Source organism: Panthera leo, chromosome E3, assembly GCF_018350215.1.
Source record: "Panthera leo isolate Ple1 chromosome E3, P.leo_Ple1_pat1.1, whole genome shotgun sequence".
Lineage (NCBI taxonomy): Eukaryota > Metazoa > Chordata > Mammalia > Carnivora > Felidae > Panthera > Panthera leo.
Window position 1 is genome coordinate 21,366,986 of NC_056694.1, and position 17,556 is coordinate 21,384,541.

The window sequence follows — 17,556 nt, forward strand, 5'->3', positions numbered from 1 at the left end:
GCCTCCCAGATCCACCGCTGAGGGACACCCCCCTTTTCCAGGCAGTTCCGCCGTCTCCCGCAAAATGCCTGCTCGGCCCCCGACTGTGTCCCTCCGCCCCCGGGCAGTTCCTCCGCGCCCTCCTCATTCCTGAAGTCCCTCAACGGCGAGTCGCTACGCTGCGCGCTCTCGCGAGAGTCCACCACGCAGCCCTCTCCCCCAGCCCCTCGCCCGCGAGGTAGCCTCCCCGGACCCCGCGGCGCGCGGTCGCGGGCGGCGCATGCGTGGCCGCGGCTCCCAGCGGCTCCCAGCGCCCCCCGCGCAGTCCGCGGGCGGAGCGAAGCAGGCCGTGCGCGCCGGGCCGACAGCCGCCCCCCGCGAAGCTTCGCTGGGTCCCCGCGGCTTCTCTCCCCTCAGGGGCGGAACCACCTCGCGGCCTTTCCTCGGCGTGCGGAGGTTTCCTGAGGACGGCCGGGACCGATTTGGGCCCGGAAGAGCCCGGCGCTGGCGTCGAACGCCGCCGGCCTCACCGGCTCCCGCAGCGGCCTGGGAGCGCCGCGGGGCTGAGCCTCGAACCCCGATCCCCGGGCCGGGCGGGGCCTGCACATCCGGCCCCACCCACCCGGGGTCTTGCCTCCGCAGAGCCCAGCCCCCTCCCGGCCCGGGCGGCCGCCCCCGCCCACCCTTGCTTCAGTTCCCCAGATTTTCTCCCAATCCCCTGCCCTGGGTCTTGGACACTGCACTAAAGAGATGCACCCCGGAAAACCCCATCTTCTTTGGAGGAGAGGCCGGGTTTGGGACCTTAGGGTACACATTCACCATTTCAAGCGCCTAGGATAGATTTGATTAATGAGCCTGGGGTACCCTGTTCCTGCTGACACTGCCGTTTTTCACGTCCCTACCCTCCCACACTTCCAAAATCATTAAGCAGGGAGCGTTCCGAGGATTGGGTTATTTGCGTCTACTTTGAGCTAGACGTGAGGTTGACCCCGGGGTTAGAGCATGGATGCATCCCTGGACCCTCAGATGGACGCACCCCTGGAGGTTGAGGGATGCTTAATAATGAAGGTAGAAAAGGACCCCGAGTGGGCATCGGAGCCCACTCTGGAAGGATCGGAGAGCTCTGAGTCTGAGACCTTTCGCAAATGCTTCAGGCAATTCTGTTACGAGGATGTGACTGGACCCCATGAAGCTTTCAGTAAACTCTGGGAACTTTGCTGCCGGTGGCTGAAGCCCGAAATGCGTTCCAAGGAGCAGATCCTTGAGCTGCTGGTGATTGAACAGTTTCTCACCATTTTGCCCGAGAAGATTCAGGCGTGGGCTCAGAAACAGTGTCCGGAAAGTGGAGAGGAGGCGGTGGCCCTGGTAATACATTTGGAGAAAGAGACTGGAAGACTAAGACAGCAGGTGAGAGAGGATTTTCCAAATTGTTTTTAGAACGAAGGGGATGGCTAAGGCAGGGGGGCCGGGGTGCCCTGCAGATAGGGCTTACTATGCAGGGATAAATGGTACTGAGAGACTTCTAAAGCGAATCAATTTGAAAGAGGACCAGAATTTCATATTAAACAGAAAAAAAAAAAAAAAAAACCTTGGTTAAAATATTATTTTGCAAAGGAAGCTAAACATTATACATCTAAGTGTTTGTATAAATCTCTGGCATTATCGTTCCCCAAAAAATTATATAAGGGAACACCACGTTATGCTTTGCAGGGTTGGACTTTTGTAGTTTGATCCTAAAAAGGGCTATTTTTGCAACAACAACAACCAAAAAAAAAAAAAAAAAGAAAGAGAAAAAAATGAAAGGAAAAAAGAAAGGACGGACTTCGTCAGTTATCCCAGGGCTCTCTCTAGTCCTTTAATATTTCAATGTGTGTTTTCCAAAGTGCCCTCAATGCCACCATCCTTGTCACTCTTGTCTAGCTTAACTGCCAGATCTTTGTTTGTCAGTGGCATTTCATGGTCTTCTAGTCATTTTCAAGAGCCTTTTCATTAACCTCATGAAATCCTGCAAGATTTGCAAGACTTGCAGTTTCACCTTGCACGGGATTTGCATTGTATAAAGACCTGCCTATCAGGCTGCTGTGTTGGTCAGGCATAGACACTACATGTGGAAATTAATTTTCTGTTTTCAGTTCACTAGTGAATTTATTTCTGTTCTGATAGCTTTCGCTTCTCTGTGAACCTAATAGATGGGAGAACTCCATATCTATGCTAATAACAAGGAGGCTCTGTATTTTACTCCTGCTAGATTTCCCCCCTCTGTATACTAATAAAGAGCACTCTCCTGCTCCCTTTCGCCTAGACTCCTGGACAGTACTGTTCACCCAATGCCCTTGGAGGCTCCATTGTGAATGGAGTGAAATTTTCGTTCCTTCTCACATCTTCTTTCCTTCTTTGATGTCTTCCTGGGGGAAATTTGGTCCTCTTCGGGCCCTGTTTTCCTCCCTCTTTCCATTATGGCATTGGTTTTATTTCCCAGGTTAGCAGTCCTGTGCACTCAGAGAAGCAGGTACCACTGGGAGCAGCATGGGAGGTAACGGACTTTCAGCCAGAGCAGGTGGAGACCCAACCCAGACTGGTGTCTCTGGAGGAAGCTGGAAGCCTCCGCTCAGGACGGGAGGAGCAGCTGAACTGGAAGAGAGAGCATCGGCCCTTACCCAAGAATGGTGAGAAGGACTCAGAGCATGCCCAGAGCAGAGACCATGGCAGATTTATTTTCTAGCCGTAACACTGTGACTGGTTCAGACTAGGATCCCCTCAGTACATATTTGAGAATAAATTAAATATTTGGGGAGCAAGACTTCATCAGCTTCAAGAGTTGGGAACACATGCAGCATAAGTAAAAGCCATCATAGGGATGGACTCTGGGAAAACTTGGCTTTCCCAGACTGGCCTCGAGGTCTTGCAGTGTAACTTAAGAATCTCCTTTCTGTAATCAGCTTGTATTTTTCAGTCCTGCTGTGTGTATATGTGTATATGTTCTTGGCTGGCTATAAACAACTTTCAAAACTGTTTGGAAAGGGAAACAAGATATTTACTTTTTAAAAATTCCAGGGGCACTTGGGTGGCTCAGTCGGTTAAGCAAGCGTCTGACTTCCGCTCAGGTCATGATCTCACAGTCCGTGGGTTCGAGCCCCGCATTGGGCTCCGCTCTGACAGCTCGGAGCCTGGAGCCTGCTTCGGATTCTGTGTCTCCCTCTCTCTCTGCCTCTCCCCTGCTCACATTCTGTCTCTCTTGCTCTCAAAAATAAATAAACATAATTTTTTTTTTTAATTACAAGTAAGGCATCCCAGAAGTGGCATATGAGAGAGGTAAACAGTAAGATTTCATAGACAAGGGAACACAGGTTTCATAGCCACCCTGGGCATTAATAAGTCAAGTAGAAGGAAACTAAACACCCTGTCTTTCCCCGTCCACTGTAATCTCATCATCCCTGTAGTCTGGTATCAGGCCGAAAGAGAGGAATGGAAAGATCACTGAACCTACAGTAGGAGGCTTGGGTTTATATCTTCTTGTCTCTGCACCTGTCTCCATCTGTCCTTGGGCAAGTAATACGGAAGGGCGCATTAATGCATAGAGGTGAAGCGATTAGGCCTTAGAGGAAGACAACCCGACTCAGAACCTAGCTCTGCCATTCTTTATCTGTGTGGCCTTGGTCAGGTTACTAAGCTTCTCAAACTTTCCATTCTGTCATTTGTAAAAGGAAAATAATAAGGTGGTTAGTGTAGGTTAAATGAGGCAACGTAAACAGACCAGTACACAGTGGTGCTCAGTAAATGTCAGTTTCCTTTCTCCCGTAACAGCGCAATTATCTTTAAACTTCAAATCTGTCTGGCTTACACAGCCCCTCACCAAGTGGCAAGATTCACTACTGTGCACCCAACCTCCTTACCTTTCCTGAAATTCACATTGTGGTAGAATTCATTGCAAATATTAATATTTTCTGAATTTCAAAGTTCACATGGATTACATGTTCTGAGTTACTGTAGCTGATAAGCTACAGTAAATTTATGGTGTTTCTGGGTTTTGACAGCTCAGGGTGATAATTCACAAAGTGGAAAAGTGTGTTCTGGGTTCTCTCGAGGTGCTTACGAGGACAGTGACACTGTGGTCGTGCTACTCCCCCTGCTCGGGTACACACTGCCTCTGTAATAGCTCGCTGCAGGGGCGCCTGGGTGGCTCAGTTAGTTAGGAGTCAGACTCTTGATTTCCACTCAGGTCATGATCTCACGGTTCGTGAGTTTGAGCCCTGCATCAGGCTCTGCGTTGACAGTGCAGAGCCTGCTTGGGGGTCTCTGTCTCCCTCTCTCTCTGCCCCTCCGCTGCTCACTCTCTCTCTAAATAAATAAGTAAACTTAAAAAAAAATTTTTTTTTAATAGCTCACTGCAAAACAAACTCCGAACAATATTTGCTTTTCCCCCTTTTTTGGTAAAAGTGAAGATCCTTTTTTGGATTTCTTCCGGTTAGCAAAAAGAGGTACTGATGTGTGTCTTTTGTAAAAGTAAAGTGGCATGACATGAACTTTTGAAAAGCAAGGGATACCTGTACTGTGTTTCCAAAGAAGTGGTTCAGTTTGCTTCTTTAGAAAGTGGTGGAACAAGCTTTTGAGTTCTCAACCACAGTAAAATCCATTCCGGAAGTTTTCCCTACATAGTGAGTTGCAGAGTAGAAGTTAGACCACAGACTTTTGAGGGAGTGTATTGTGTGTTTGCCTGTCCAGGACTGTGTATCTATGTGTGCTAACTTGTTTAGCGTATTGAAGCATTGAATGACTTATACTAGAGATTGCAAACTGGTAACTCACATGCCAAGTCAGACTTCTTTTGTTTCACCTGCAATGTGTTTTTGGTTTGGGGGTTTTATGCATTTGTTTGCTTTTAGTTCTAAGGTTTAAGATTTTTTTTTAAATTTTTTTTAACGTTTATTTATTTTTGAGACAGAGAGAGACAGAGCATGAACAGGGGAGGGGCAGAGAGAGAGGGAGACACAGAATCTGAAACAGGCTCCAGGCTCTGAGCTGTCAGCACAGAGCCCGACACGGGGCTCGAACTCACGGACCGTGAGATCATGACCTGAGCCGAAGTCGGACGCTTAACCGACCAAGCCGCCCAGGCACCCCTAAGATGTTTTAAAAATATTTATTTACTTTTGAGAGAGAGAGAGTACGCATGCACCCATGTGTGCAAGCCAGGGAGGGAGAGAGAGGGAGAGGGAGACAGAGGATCTGAAGCAGGGCTCAGACTCACAAACCATGAGATCATGACCTGAGCTGAAGTTGGACGCTTAACCAATTGAGCCTCCCAGGTTTAAGGTTTTTGAGATTTCATAGAAAAGTCCAGATTTCTGGCTTCTCCTGAAAAATATTAGAAGTTCTGACTATCACAGTGAAGCATCAACTGGGACTGGGCATTGGCCACACCTTTTCAGTGGTGTACGTGCTCTCCAGGTCCCCCATTCCTTACCTGGCCCCTTTCATAATCTGCTTTGCCTGCTAACTCCCTGAAAGCGTTTGCATCTGTGAGCCCTGCTTTAGGGTACCCCGGTTTCGGGCATTTGTTCTGAACTCACTGATGAAATGATCAATTTCTATTTACTGGGGTTTTTTTTTATTTTATATGTGTGTGTGTGTGTATACATACATATATATATACGTATATGTGTGTATATATATGTGTGTGTGTGTATATATATACGTATATATATGTACGTATACACACACACACACGTTCATTTCTTAAAAAAAAAGAAGAAAAGAAGCTGCACGAATTAAAGGGCCGGAGCCCAGAACCCTAATTGTTTCTCTCTCTCCTTACAGCTCGGCCTTCTCCCTGGCTTCCTGTCCCTGCTACTGAATGGAACAACATAGGTCAGGAAAGAACAACCACACCACTACCTGTTGTGTCTCAGGTAAATTGTAGATCTTCTCTCTGCCTTCCTAGAGTATCCAGTCACAAGGACTTCCGTGCCTTCACTGCCCTCAAACTTCTACACCCCCTCAAAGAGACTCCCCCCGCACCTCCTACCCCCTACCCCTTTTGCAGAGAAGACCGGACCCAGCCTTCTGAGTAATGAGACTCCTTTCTGGATCATCTGTCTTATGACCCTTTATAACATCTGCTTCATCTGGCACATCATACACACTTGGTTCCCTGATTTTAATTCTCCCTTAGGGCCCTCCCTTCTGTGTTTCCTCCACGACCATTCACCCTTTAAAGACCCACGTGGTTATCTCGGTAGTCATTGCTGTTGTTGTTACAGGGGCCGGTGAAAGATGTCCGCGTGGCGAGAGGCTTTTCCTACAAAAAGAGCGTACATCAGATTCCCGTTCACAGAGACCTGTACCGGGATATTAGGAAAGAGAGTGCTGGGAACATGGTCTCCCTGGGTAAGGATTCTTTCCCTTTCCACATAAAAGATTTGGGGATTTTTTATATCTTTATTTCTACCAATAATACAATCATTAAAATGTCAACACTTAAAGGACCTCCATGCTGTCTAATCATTTCTGTGGCCTGGTTTACCAGACCTAGTCCTCTCTTGTCCATGCTGTCTTAACTCATTCATTCATTCCTCCCTTCCAGTTTAGAATATATGCATATTCTTCTAACTTAGGGGTGAAGACATTGGCAAGGGGTTATATAGGACTGTCATATTTGTATTACTTAAATATAAGCTTACAGATACCACTGGACTAATAGTACCATAAAGTCACAAGGTCTTTGTAAGATTTGTTTTTGTTTAACTGTAGCAACCCAACACTTTGCACATAGCGGGACACACGGGTGGGTGCCCAGCAAATATTTGTTGGATGGATGGAAATCTTACAGATGAAAGGAAAAAAGTAATTTCAGTACAATTCAACACAATACAATTTCAATACCTTGGTAGTGTGTTGTGAGTTATTTGAATAGCACAAATTTACAGGCACAAGTAACCACTGAAGTGTCACTTTACAAGCAGACTTCTGAAGGATTATGTCACCTGCATTAGTAGTGGGGACAAGTACAGTTCATTTATACGTAAGCTGAAAGTCGAAGACTGCTTGTTAATAAAATTACAGGCCCGAAATGTGCACTGATCCACACTAGACACGTTATAGATATGTGTTAATAGGGTAGCAGCTATTTAAATTTGTACAATTAATTAAAATTAAATAAAAGTTTTAGTTCCTCAGGGGCAGTAGTCGCGGTTAGGACATTTGATAGCCGTGTTGGAAAGCACAGTTAGAGGTCACTGCTGTCATCACAGAAAGTTCCGTTGGACACGCTGCCTGTAGACACTGAAGTATAGAGACTATAAAGTGGACTATGTCAAACCGAATAAAAAAGATAACACCAACAGTTGTTTGTAATCAGAAGGCAACTAAGTCCTCTGAGAATGACCAACATAGGTTGCCACACCCTGGTGGCAAAGCGGTCTTCCCGTAGCAGCAGGCACCCAGCGTCCTGCCAGGGTTTCACGCAGGCCTTTCTTGGTGTGACCTTGGAGCGTGCATCCAGGCCTTGGAGGGTGCCGTGAGAGCCCTGAGTAAAGTGCCACTGGCGGGCTGGGGGTCATCCTCTGAGAATTCAGATTTAGCCAGCTGATCCTTGAACAAGATAGTTTGAACTCCATGGGTCCACTTCTATGGGGATTTTTTTTCGATAAATACCGTCCAGTATCTATCCAAAGTACTCACAGTTAACTTAGTTAATGTATTTTCCCTTCCTTAAGATTTTCTTAATAACCTTTTCTTTTCTCTGACTTACTTCATTATGGGAATACAGTACATAATCTATATAACATACAGAATACATATTAATAGGCTGTTTATGATATCGGTAAGGCTTCCAGTCAACACTAAGCTATTAATAGTTAAGTTTTGGGGGAGTCAGAAGCTATACACAAATTTTTTTACTATGGGGCGTTGGTTCCCCCAGCCCCCACTTTGTTCAGGGTCAGTAGTGATTACATGTGGAAAGGCCCAGGCCCGGAGACAGCTGCCCCAGTCTTTTATCATAGACTGTAAACGGATGACTCATAGGCCGAATCTAGCCTATACACACATTCTGGCCTTGCACAGAGTTTTAATTTAAAATTAGTTTGTAAATCTGGATTTCCTGTGTATCTTGAAAAATCAAATGTCAGGCACCCCGGGCCCACCTTCTCACATAGCAACAATCCGCCAGAGCTGAATCAAGGAGCTGGTGCTGAACTGCCACATTTCTCCCTCAGTTGCATTGCCTGCCTGGTCCTTATTGTGGATATTTGAGCTTTCATTATTCCTACACTTCCTATATCAAGTAAAAATAAAGAACTCCATCCCCGGGGTTCTTTCAGAAAGGATTTGCTGTGATGCTCCTTCCCTTGAGAATTCCGTGGAGTTTCTGTGTGTATTACCTAGAGGAAGAAAAGTGAATTTTATTACAATACCTATTGGGCATCGGATACTTCACAGGCGATCATTTATTTAATATTCCCAGCACTTCTGTGAATAGAGGCCATCATTCCCTAGGAAGCTGAAGCTCAGAGATTGAGAAAGTTCCCCTGGCCCAAGAGTAAAGCAGGTGATGGAGCCAGGGTTCACGTTTAAGACCCGTTACCCGTTGATCTCCATAGTGCTGTAATGCAACAGATTGTCGGTATGCTTCCCTGGCCTTCTGTCTCTTCCTATTAACCTTGTCAGATGTATCCACAAATTCTTGCCTTCTCGCCTGTCCTAGCCCCAGTGTGTGTGTGTGTGTGTGTGTGCGCGCGCACGCGCGCATGCGTGCACGTGCGGGTTGGAGTGGGGGTATGTGGTGGGCAGATACGAACACACTTTGTTTTATAAGTAACAAATACTGGTTAGGAGCAGACACTGAAACTAATACGACGTTAGACACTGAGAGGAAATCAAAGGTAATAAACTGTATGTGTCTTAACCTTAAAGACTTTCCCTTAAGAACTAGCTGGAGAAAGAGGTGGTGCATATGTAAGAAATAAAATGATAATGTCAGTTACTAGATGGTTGTGACAAAGAAGAGAGGGGTCAGAATAACTATATACTGCACCGTAAGTAGTAGCAATAACTGTACTGCACACTGTCATGGTTGAGGAAGTTTCTAAAAGAGAAGGGGGTTGGACAAGACCTTTCAAGGATAGGTGTGAACAGGTGTCCAGGACATCACACTATGGCAGCAGATCAGGCTGTGCGGCTATGGCCTCCGTGTTCAGCATGGAATGTATTTCTCTCCCTGTAGGAAGTACCGTGTCCGTGTCTAACAAGATTGCCCGGTTGGAGCAAAGAAAGGAGCCATGGACCCTAGGTGTACACTCTTCTAACAAAAGGAGTATTCCCCGAAGCAACTACATCAAGGAAAAGCCGGTTCACGCGACTCAGATCCCCGCGCGCAGTGCGGGGCGAATGTGGGGCGAGCAGCAGCACTGGGGTTTGGAAGACGAGAAAATAGCAGGCGTGCACTGGAGCTATGAGGAGACGAAGACGTTCCTCGCGATTCTCAAGGAGTCTCGCTTTTATGAAACGCTGCAGGCTTGTCCCCGGAACAGCCAGGTGTACGGGGCCGTGGCCGAGTGGCTGCGCGAGTGCGGCTTCCTCCGGACGCCGGAGCAGTGCCGGACCAAGTTCAAAAGTCTCCAGAAGAGCTACCGGAAGGTGAGAAACGGCCACGTGCTGGAACCCTGTGCCTTCTTTGAGGACATGGACGCCCTGTTGAACCCCGCAGCCCATGCTTCAGCCGCTGATAAGCCAAAGGAGATTATCTCTCTCCCCAGACTAAAGAGAGTTGATGTCAATGCTAAAGAACAGACCAGTTTGTTGGAGGAGGAGGAAGCCGCAGAGGCATCCGATGGTGACGAGAGGGGTGTTGCGTTCATCCGGAAGTCTGAGATTCGAGGCGCCCCTGTCTTGTTCCAGAACCTGAGCGGTAAGGACTGTGCTCTTTGCTTTGGGTGTGAAAATGGATGATACGGGTTTGTGGTAGCAGGAGTAGACCAGAGGCAGCCAAACCCGGGGACCGCTGGTCTGCGCCTCTTGCCCCCCATCGCTGAAAGTACTCTGGGGTGGGGGGGCTGTTGCTGCAAAGGGCCGTTCTCGGGCTAGAGCGCAGCATGGATTTGCGTATTTGGAGCCTGTGGAAGGAAGATAAGTGGAGTCCAAGGGCTGTGAGGAATCCAGCATCTGAGCCTTATGTAAAGCAGCTAGCAGAATTGCAGTATAATAAGTCAAAGATACGGTGTTGCACTGTCTAGGATAAGTAGCATAAGAATGTATAACAAAAAAACGTGAAAAGTGGAATTGTAGAAAAAGGCAAGAAAGGAAAGAAGAAGGAACACAAAGTAGACGAGTCAAATGGAAAACACAGTAAAATGGTAAATGTAAATCCAAATACATCATTCGTTACAAATGTAAAAGACTAAGATGACCAGTCGTCTAAAAAAGCAATTAAATATAGCCTACAAGAGATACATGTGAAGACCAGAGGCCTTGAAATTAAAAGATAGAAAAAGATACACAACATACCATGTAAACGGAGGCTGGTGTTGAAATCTGGGGACTGGGAACATGCAGAACTAAAGTGGCAGTTAGTGACTGTGTGACAGTAAGCACATCATGTAAGAACTTGGAGCTTCAGTTTTCTCATCAGTAAACTGCGACTGAGGATTCCAGGGTTGTTAGTGTGAAATGAGATAATAGATAAAAAAAATCGATGATGGCATTCCGCAAATGTTAACTGCGGGGAGGCATTGCCTGGTGTCACTGTTACCAGGAAAGTTTCTCCACTCCGCCTGTCGAAAAGATGGTGAATTCTTAGGGTGGAAAGATAAATCCAGGAAGGAGAGCCGGGGGGGGGGGGGGGGGGGGGGTGTCCTCATGACCGCATCTGTTCAAGGGAGACAGCTCAGGAAAAGACGGGAAGATACATCGTACACGTACAGGTGCTCAGCAGTCTGGAAATCCATAGACACGGGGGCGGGCCCAGACTCGGGAAAGCAGTGCCCGCCCTGGAGGAGGCCACCTGGTGAGACTGAGGACAGAAGTGACTTCATCTTACAAAACGCACAGAAAGCACAGTTTAACAAACTGTATTCAGACACGTCCTGAAAAGGTTTACTCTGCTGTAACAGCACAGCGTCTGCCTATCTTGCAGATCATTTCCTCTCTCCAAGTAGAGGACTCAGGGACATCAAAGACTACTCTGGACACAGTTGTACTCTTCAAGGAAGGCTGGCTAAAAACGTGTCCTGATCTGTTATTCTTAATCATTTAGAGAAGATAGCTGTATCCTCAGTTGACCGCCATAGCCATGGCAGATTTGGGGGACTGCGTTCTTACTCTGCCAAGGAAACTTTGAGATCAGTTTATCAATTTCAATTTCGAAATCCCATTGGGATTTAGACCTTACAGATTCATTTGGGAATTGATGTCTGTACAGTTTGAGTCTTCCTATCCAGAAACGGAGTGTCTTTCCATTTTTTTTTTTCAACATTTTTTTTTGGGGGGGACAGAGAGAGACAGAGCATGAACGGGGGAGGGGCAGAGAGAGAGGGAGACCCAGAATCGGAAACAGGCTCCAGGCTCCGAGCCATCAGCCCAGAGCCTGACGTGGGGCTCGAACTCACGGACCGCGAGATCGTGACCTGGCTAAAGTCGGACACTTAACCGACTGCGCCACCCAGGCGCCCCTTTCCATTTTTTTATAGTTCATTTATGTCTTTCAGTAAATTACAGATTTTTTTTTTTATATAGACCCTCTCCTTTATTTTGCACATCTTATTCCCAGGCATATCATAGTTCCTATTGCCACAGTGAAGGGGATTTGCTTTCTTTTACTCCTTATATTTAGAGGCTATAGACTCTTTTTCTTACCTCTTTGAACTTTATCCTTCCCTGGCAGGTGTGCACTGGGGCTACGAGGAAACCAAGACTTTTCTTGATATCCTGCGGGAGACTCGGTTCTACGAAGCCCTCCAAGCCTGTCATCGGAAGAGCAAGCTGTACGGGGCCGTGGCTGAACAACTCCGGGAGTGCGGCTTCCTCCGGACGCCGGAGCAGTGCCGGACCAAGTTCAAAAGCCTCCAGAAGAGCTACCGCAAAGTGAAAAACGGTCACGTGCTGGAGTCCTGTGCGTTCTACAAGGAGATGGACGCGCTGATCAACTCTCGGGCCGCTGCCCCTTCCGCCGACACTCCAGAGGAAGTCCCATCACCCTCAGGGCAGGAGAGAGAGGAGGTTGAGATGGAGTCCCAGGAACCCACAGGCTGGGAACCTGAGGAGACCTCACAGGAGGCAACGGGAGAAGATTCTGGCAGCGAGAGAACGAGTGAGGAGGAAATCGTACACGAGTCGGAATTCCAGGGGCCCCCGGGTCTACTGCAAAGCCCGAGCGGTAAGGACCATCAGGGGAAAGTGGGATTTACTGAGAAATCGGTAGCTCTGGCATTTTGCTTGTGAGTATGTATTCATTCCACAAATATTTGAGTGCCCTGTGTTACATGAGGAACAGGGGATATAGCAGCAAATAAAACACAGTCTCTTTTCTCATGGTGCTTCTATTCAGGGAAGGAGCTTACATTCTAGGGATTCAGTCTGTGGGATCTCAGCCTCAGTGTTGGTCTATACGGGCCCATGTTTCATCTCTCCTGAAAATCCTGTGCGGAAGAAGAACTTGGAATTACACATGACATATGTGGAACAAAAACTCAGAGCAAGTAGGCTGAAAACACAGACATCTCAGTTCTCTGTGATGTGCGTGAGGAAGAGGCTAGGCAGCGACAAAACGAGAGAGAGACTCTGTTCTGGTTCTCAGCCCCGCAGCCCCATCTGCGTGTTTCCCTGCTGACTGCTGGTACCCTCGCAGGTGTCTACCTCTGCAGCGGCCCAGACCTAAAATTTTCAAAACTAAGTCACCGTCTTTCTTCCCACACCTTGGGTCTTTCCTGTGTCCTCTCACATCCAGCCTGAACACATTAGAGATGTTTCTGATGCTTTCTCCCTCATATACATCGAAGCAGATAACACTTTTTTGTGAACGGTTCTGGAACTTCTGTCCCCTCTTTAGTCAGCACAGCCACTGCCCTGGTTCAGCCTTTTTCTTCTGTCTGTGGCCTAGACTTTTGTAAAAGTCTCCAAACCAGGTTCCCCCATCAGTCTTGTGTTAAGTTCCACAGCCATCCTCAGTCTGAGCTCCTCTTTCTGTGCTTACCTGTTACCATCTTCCTTCCAGCACTCTATGCTTATTCAAAACAAACGCTAGAGAAGGAACATACGTATGTTTTCTGCTAGTGTTTACGTGGGAAATTGTAGTTTGAAGGCTGAAACCATTAAGCGCGACATGACCCTGGTTTCGATTACTGGAAACAGAGTCCTTTGGTGCCATCCCTCATGAATCTCATTTTTTAAATCGAGCTACAGACCTGTCCATGAATTGTCAGATTCTGTCAGAGCCAATCGTGAGGCTATGACTTCCTCCAAACCCCAGGATGATGTTGGACCCAGTGAGGTTGCTTCAGAAGAACTGCAGAATGAAAGAAGATGATGGCATGGTTAGGGCTTTCCCTTAATGGACCAACTGATGGGTGCCCTCCTCTCCCCAACCCATGCCACAGCCACCAAACTTGGGAGGGAGGGATATCTGCAGTTTTAACTCTGTGCTTGAAAGGAGAGGGGTGCGTGCAAGGAGAGGGGTGCGTGCAGGGAGAGGGGTGTGTGCAGGGAGAGGCGTGTTGAAACTGGCAAGTAGAAACAAGGCAGCACAGCAAAGTGCTGAGGAACGAGGGTTTGGGGGTAAGACAAACCTGGATGGAATAATATGATGTCTGGAATTTGATTCAAAATAATCTGGGTAGGGGCACCAGGGTGGCTCAGTCAGCTGAGTGTCCGGCTCTTGATTTCAGCTCAGGTCATGATCCCAGGGTTGTGGGATTGAGCCCTGCGTTGGGCTCTGCACTGACAGCACAGAGCCTGCTTGGGATTCTCTCTCCCTCTGCCCTTCTTCCCTGCTCACGCATGCACATGCTCTCCCTCTCTTTCCCTCCCTCTCTTTAAAAAAAAAAAATAAATAATAATAATAATAATAATAATAATAATAATAATAATAATGACCTGGGTAGAGGGAGCAGGAAGCAGGTGGGAATAGAGGTGAAATTAGATTGACCAGAAGTAGGTCATTGTCAAAGCCAGGTGAGTGGTTTGTGGAGGTTCATGTTACAGACCGTAGTCTCTACTTTGCTACATGTTTGAATTTTCCATAATAAAAAGTTAATACAGAACCACATAGTTAATAAGTGACCAGGATGCAATCTGAACCAGGGCTGTGTGATTCCAAAGCCTGTGTCTTTCCACCACCTCACTCTGTCTGTCGAGCAGACTTCCTGGAAAGCTGGCATCCAGGATACACCTTGCAGTGTGTATGGGGCGTGGGTGAAAGCGTGAGGGAAGGTAATTCCACTTTGGGGAAGGGGATGGGGAGAATTAAGATTTGAGCCCGTGTGGCCCGTGTGCGAGACAGCCAGAGAAAAGCAGTGACAAAGACCATTTGGGGAGGAGAAAGAAACGTGATCAGATATTGATGCACTTGGAGGTCCATTGAGGAACCTGGGCACTGGACTCTGCTCTGAACACTAGTGCCACACGGGGTGTGTGAGCGCAGATGTGAAATTTTGAAAGCAGGGTGGGAGGGAGTGGAACTTGGGGAGAAAGCTGAGCTGGTCCCGTGTGACTCAGGACACGGACGGGGAATAACAGTTTGCTTTGGAAAACATTTCTGGAAGCCTCCTTTGTACGAGGTGTTGCTGGCTATGGGTGGAACAGAGTGCACATAAGGCGTAATGAATCAGAGAAGGGTAACAGGGCTTAAGAGGCCCGAGGACAATACAGGGATCCTAACAAAGCCTCGTAGGCCGTGTTGTTTATGTTAATATGGGACCGCTCGGAAATCTTTCTCGTCTTTCGTTTCTTTCTTCCTTTCCAGATTTTGAAATTGGACGTAGTATCAAGGAGGATGCAACACAGGTAATCTACAAGGACACGGAACAGCATCGGGCACTGATAGGAAAGTCTAAGAGGGTTGTTTCCCAGAACGCTGATCCAGGTAAATACCGGAAAAGGGAATGCATCTCAGGAAGACAGTGGGAAAGCCTTCAAGCGGTCAGGCAGGGAAAGCTGATGTCTCAGCCCCGAGATTCAGGGAGAGCCGCAGCGCATCCGAGGCCTTTGGTGGGGAGGAGACCCTACCGGCTTCTCAAATACGGAGACGGCTTCGGGAGGAATGCTCGTCTGATGTGCCGGGTCACCCACCAGAAGGAAAACCCTTACCAGTGCGGTGTCTGCGGGAAGTGCTTCGGCAGAAGCAGGAGCCTAATCAGACACCAAAGAATCCACACGGGAGAAAAGCCGTTCAAGTGTCTTGACTGTGGGAAAAGCTTTAACGACTCCTCCAACTTTGGTGCCCACCAGAGAGTCCACACGGGGGAGAAACCCTACAGGTGCGGAGAGTGTGGAAAGTGCTTCAGTCAGAGCTCCAGCCTCATCATCCACCAGAGGACGCACACGGGAGAGAAGCCTTATCAGTGCGGGGAGTGCGGGAAGAGCTTCACCAACAGCTCCCATTTCAGCGCCCACCGCAGGGTGCACACTGGCGAGAACCCCTACAAATGTGCGGACTGTGAAAAAAGCTTCAATAACTGTACGAGGTTTCGCGAGCACCGGAGGATACACACCGGAGAGAAGCCCTACGGCTGTGCCCAGTGTGGCAAACGTTTCAGTAAGAGCTCTGTCCTCGCCAAGCATCGGGAGGTTCATTCCAGAGAGAAGCTTCTGCCACACCCACCGCCCGCCTGTGCCCTGGAGAGCCCGCCTAAGGGAAAGACTGATGACTTCAGGAAAACGTTTTGACGTTGACGTCTCCTCCTCCTAACGTGCCCCTTTAGTCGTTTCACCCCATCTCATCCTCGGAAGCGATCTTTTCTTAGCTCGGGAGGGTGATTCCCGAGGCCAGCTTGACAATATAAATAAACCAAGGGCCTGCCTCACGTCCTCACCTCTGCCTCTGACTTGAGCTATCCGTTCCTCTCCTTCTGTGCGTCTCAACGTCTCCCTTGGCCAAGTGGGGAGGACATCTGTCAGGGTTCAGAACGGCGGCCCCTTCGGCATGTCAAGGCCTCTGCTGCGGGACTGCCGAGTCCAGCAACATTCAAGGTCCCTCCGCGCTGTGAAAGTTGTTTTCGAGCGGACCCAACCTGCCGAAGGTTTCCGGTTGTCCACCGCGTGGGATCCTGGATGCAACTTGATCCCAGATTTCTTTTGGGGGTAGAACTTTCAGGAGTCTGATCAGGATGACATCGCATGCATCTTGGTTTTGAAGGCAGTCGTTAAGGAGATTGAGCCCCCTTCAGAAGTCTGTTGCAATTGTGCCCTTTTGGTGGCCGGTTGACCCACAGAGCGAGGGTGGAGGTTCTGCCACTGAAACCACGTTACTGCCCCCTCACCCTCCGTGGAGATGAGAGGCAACCCACCACCCACCAGGCTGACCTTTTCTGCACCTGAAGACTGAACCCCTCTGCCCCTGGCTGCGGTTTCTCCAGCCTCTACGAAATTATCCGGTTCCTTTTACCGTTTCTCGTAAGTCCCACACTTACCTCTTAGTTGTTCCGGGTGCTCTTATCTGACTCTCCTGAACTACCGGGCCCTCTCCAGTTTGAACAGGATGCATGCCTGTGGTGTGTGGCATTAACAGAAAGTAGAATCTTCATTCAGACACGTTCTGCCCTCCACCTGCTCTGGGTCTTACCTAGAACGTGACTGGCATGTTGGCACATTCTATGCCTCCCAACCCCACGGCTTAGTATGACATTACATAATAATCGTTTTCTAAAACTTTAAGAGGTTAGGGAGGAAGTGAGGTAGAAACCGGAAACATTCTCTAACAGCAGTCAGACCCCTTGGGCCTGCTGTAGATCAGATCCCCACCTCATTCAGAGCACCACCTCCAGGCTGTTTGTTAAATACACCCTCCGTCTCTGAGGCTTCTAGTCCCTGTTCCTAGGGTCGTCAACCTAACTGTAGAGCCCGGAGTAATTTATATACTCTGTAGCTTACTGAGTGAAAAGTGGAAAGATGTGCAGAAACTTCCAATCCAGAACACTGTTGTTTTCCTCGTTTACCTGTAGGTCTGAGAAATCTCTTCAATAACCCCCTCACACTAGCCCAACGAGTATTGAAGGAAAAGTCAAAATGGGGAGGTGGGGGTGGGAAGGGAGGTAATTAATTCATTCCTGGAAGTTACAGGTGAAACCAGGGAACCTGGTCATCCTAGGCTGGTTCCTCCAGGACGAGACCAGTGACATTTATACTCTTAGTGCATAGGCAGCCTGGGGCGGCTTTGGCTTAGGGAAGGGAAGTCCTGACTTTAGTGGAAGGACAGCCAGAGTCAGGGCTGTGCAGAGATCATACTTTTGATCTTACCTCCTCTCCCGTGTCAGGTGTCCTCTTACTTGGAGACATCTGGAGATCATGTTTTTCCTTCGGGGACATTTGAATCTTTCCAAGCCTGTTCAGCAGAATACCAAGGAGGGTGGGCGGTGTAGAAAGACGTCG

The 17,556-nt window shown here is 48.3% G+C and overlaps 1 protein-coding gene across 1 annotated transcript; it reads left to right on the forward strand.

The window, feature by feature from the left end:
- Positions 1–633: 633 nt before the first annotated feature.
- ZKSCAN2 (zinc finger with KRAB and SCAN domains 2) lies at positions 634–16,013 on the forward strand. The gene is made up of 7 exons (XM_042922453.1): positions 634–1,386; positions 2,459–2,645; positions 5,797–5,888; positions 6,240–6,366; positions 9,203–9,886; positions 11,858–12,349; positions 14,933–16,013. The coding sequence occupies exons 1-7, from the start codon at positions 982–984 to the stop codon at positions 15,853–15,855; spliced, it is 2,910 nt and encodes a 969-aa protein (XP_042778387.1). The 5' UTR covers positions 634–981; the 3' UTR covers positions 15,856–16,013.
- The last annotated feature ends 1,543 nt before the right edge of the window (positions 16,014–17,556 follow it).

Coding starts and splice junctions, on each gene's coding strand:
- ZKSCAN2 (XM_042922453.1), top strand. CDS start 982: ATGGATGCATCCCTGGACCCTCAGATGGACGCACCCCTGGAGGTTGAG. Junction 6,367..9,202: donor TGGGAACATGGTCTCCCTGG/GTAAGGATTCTT, acceptor CTCTCCCTGTAG/GAAGTACCGTGTCCGTGTCT. Junction 9,887..11,857: donor CTTGTTCCAGAACCTGAGCG/GTAAGGACTGTG, acceptor CTTCCCTGGCAG/GTGTGCACTGGGGCTACGAG.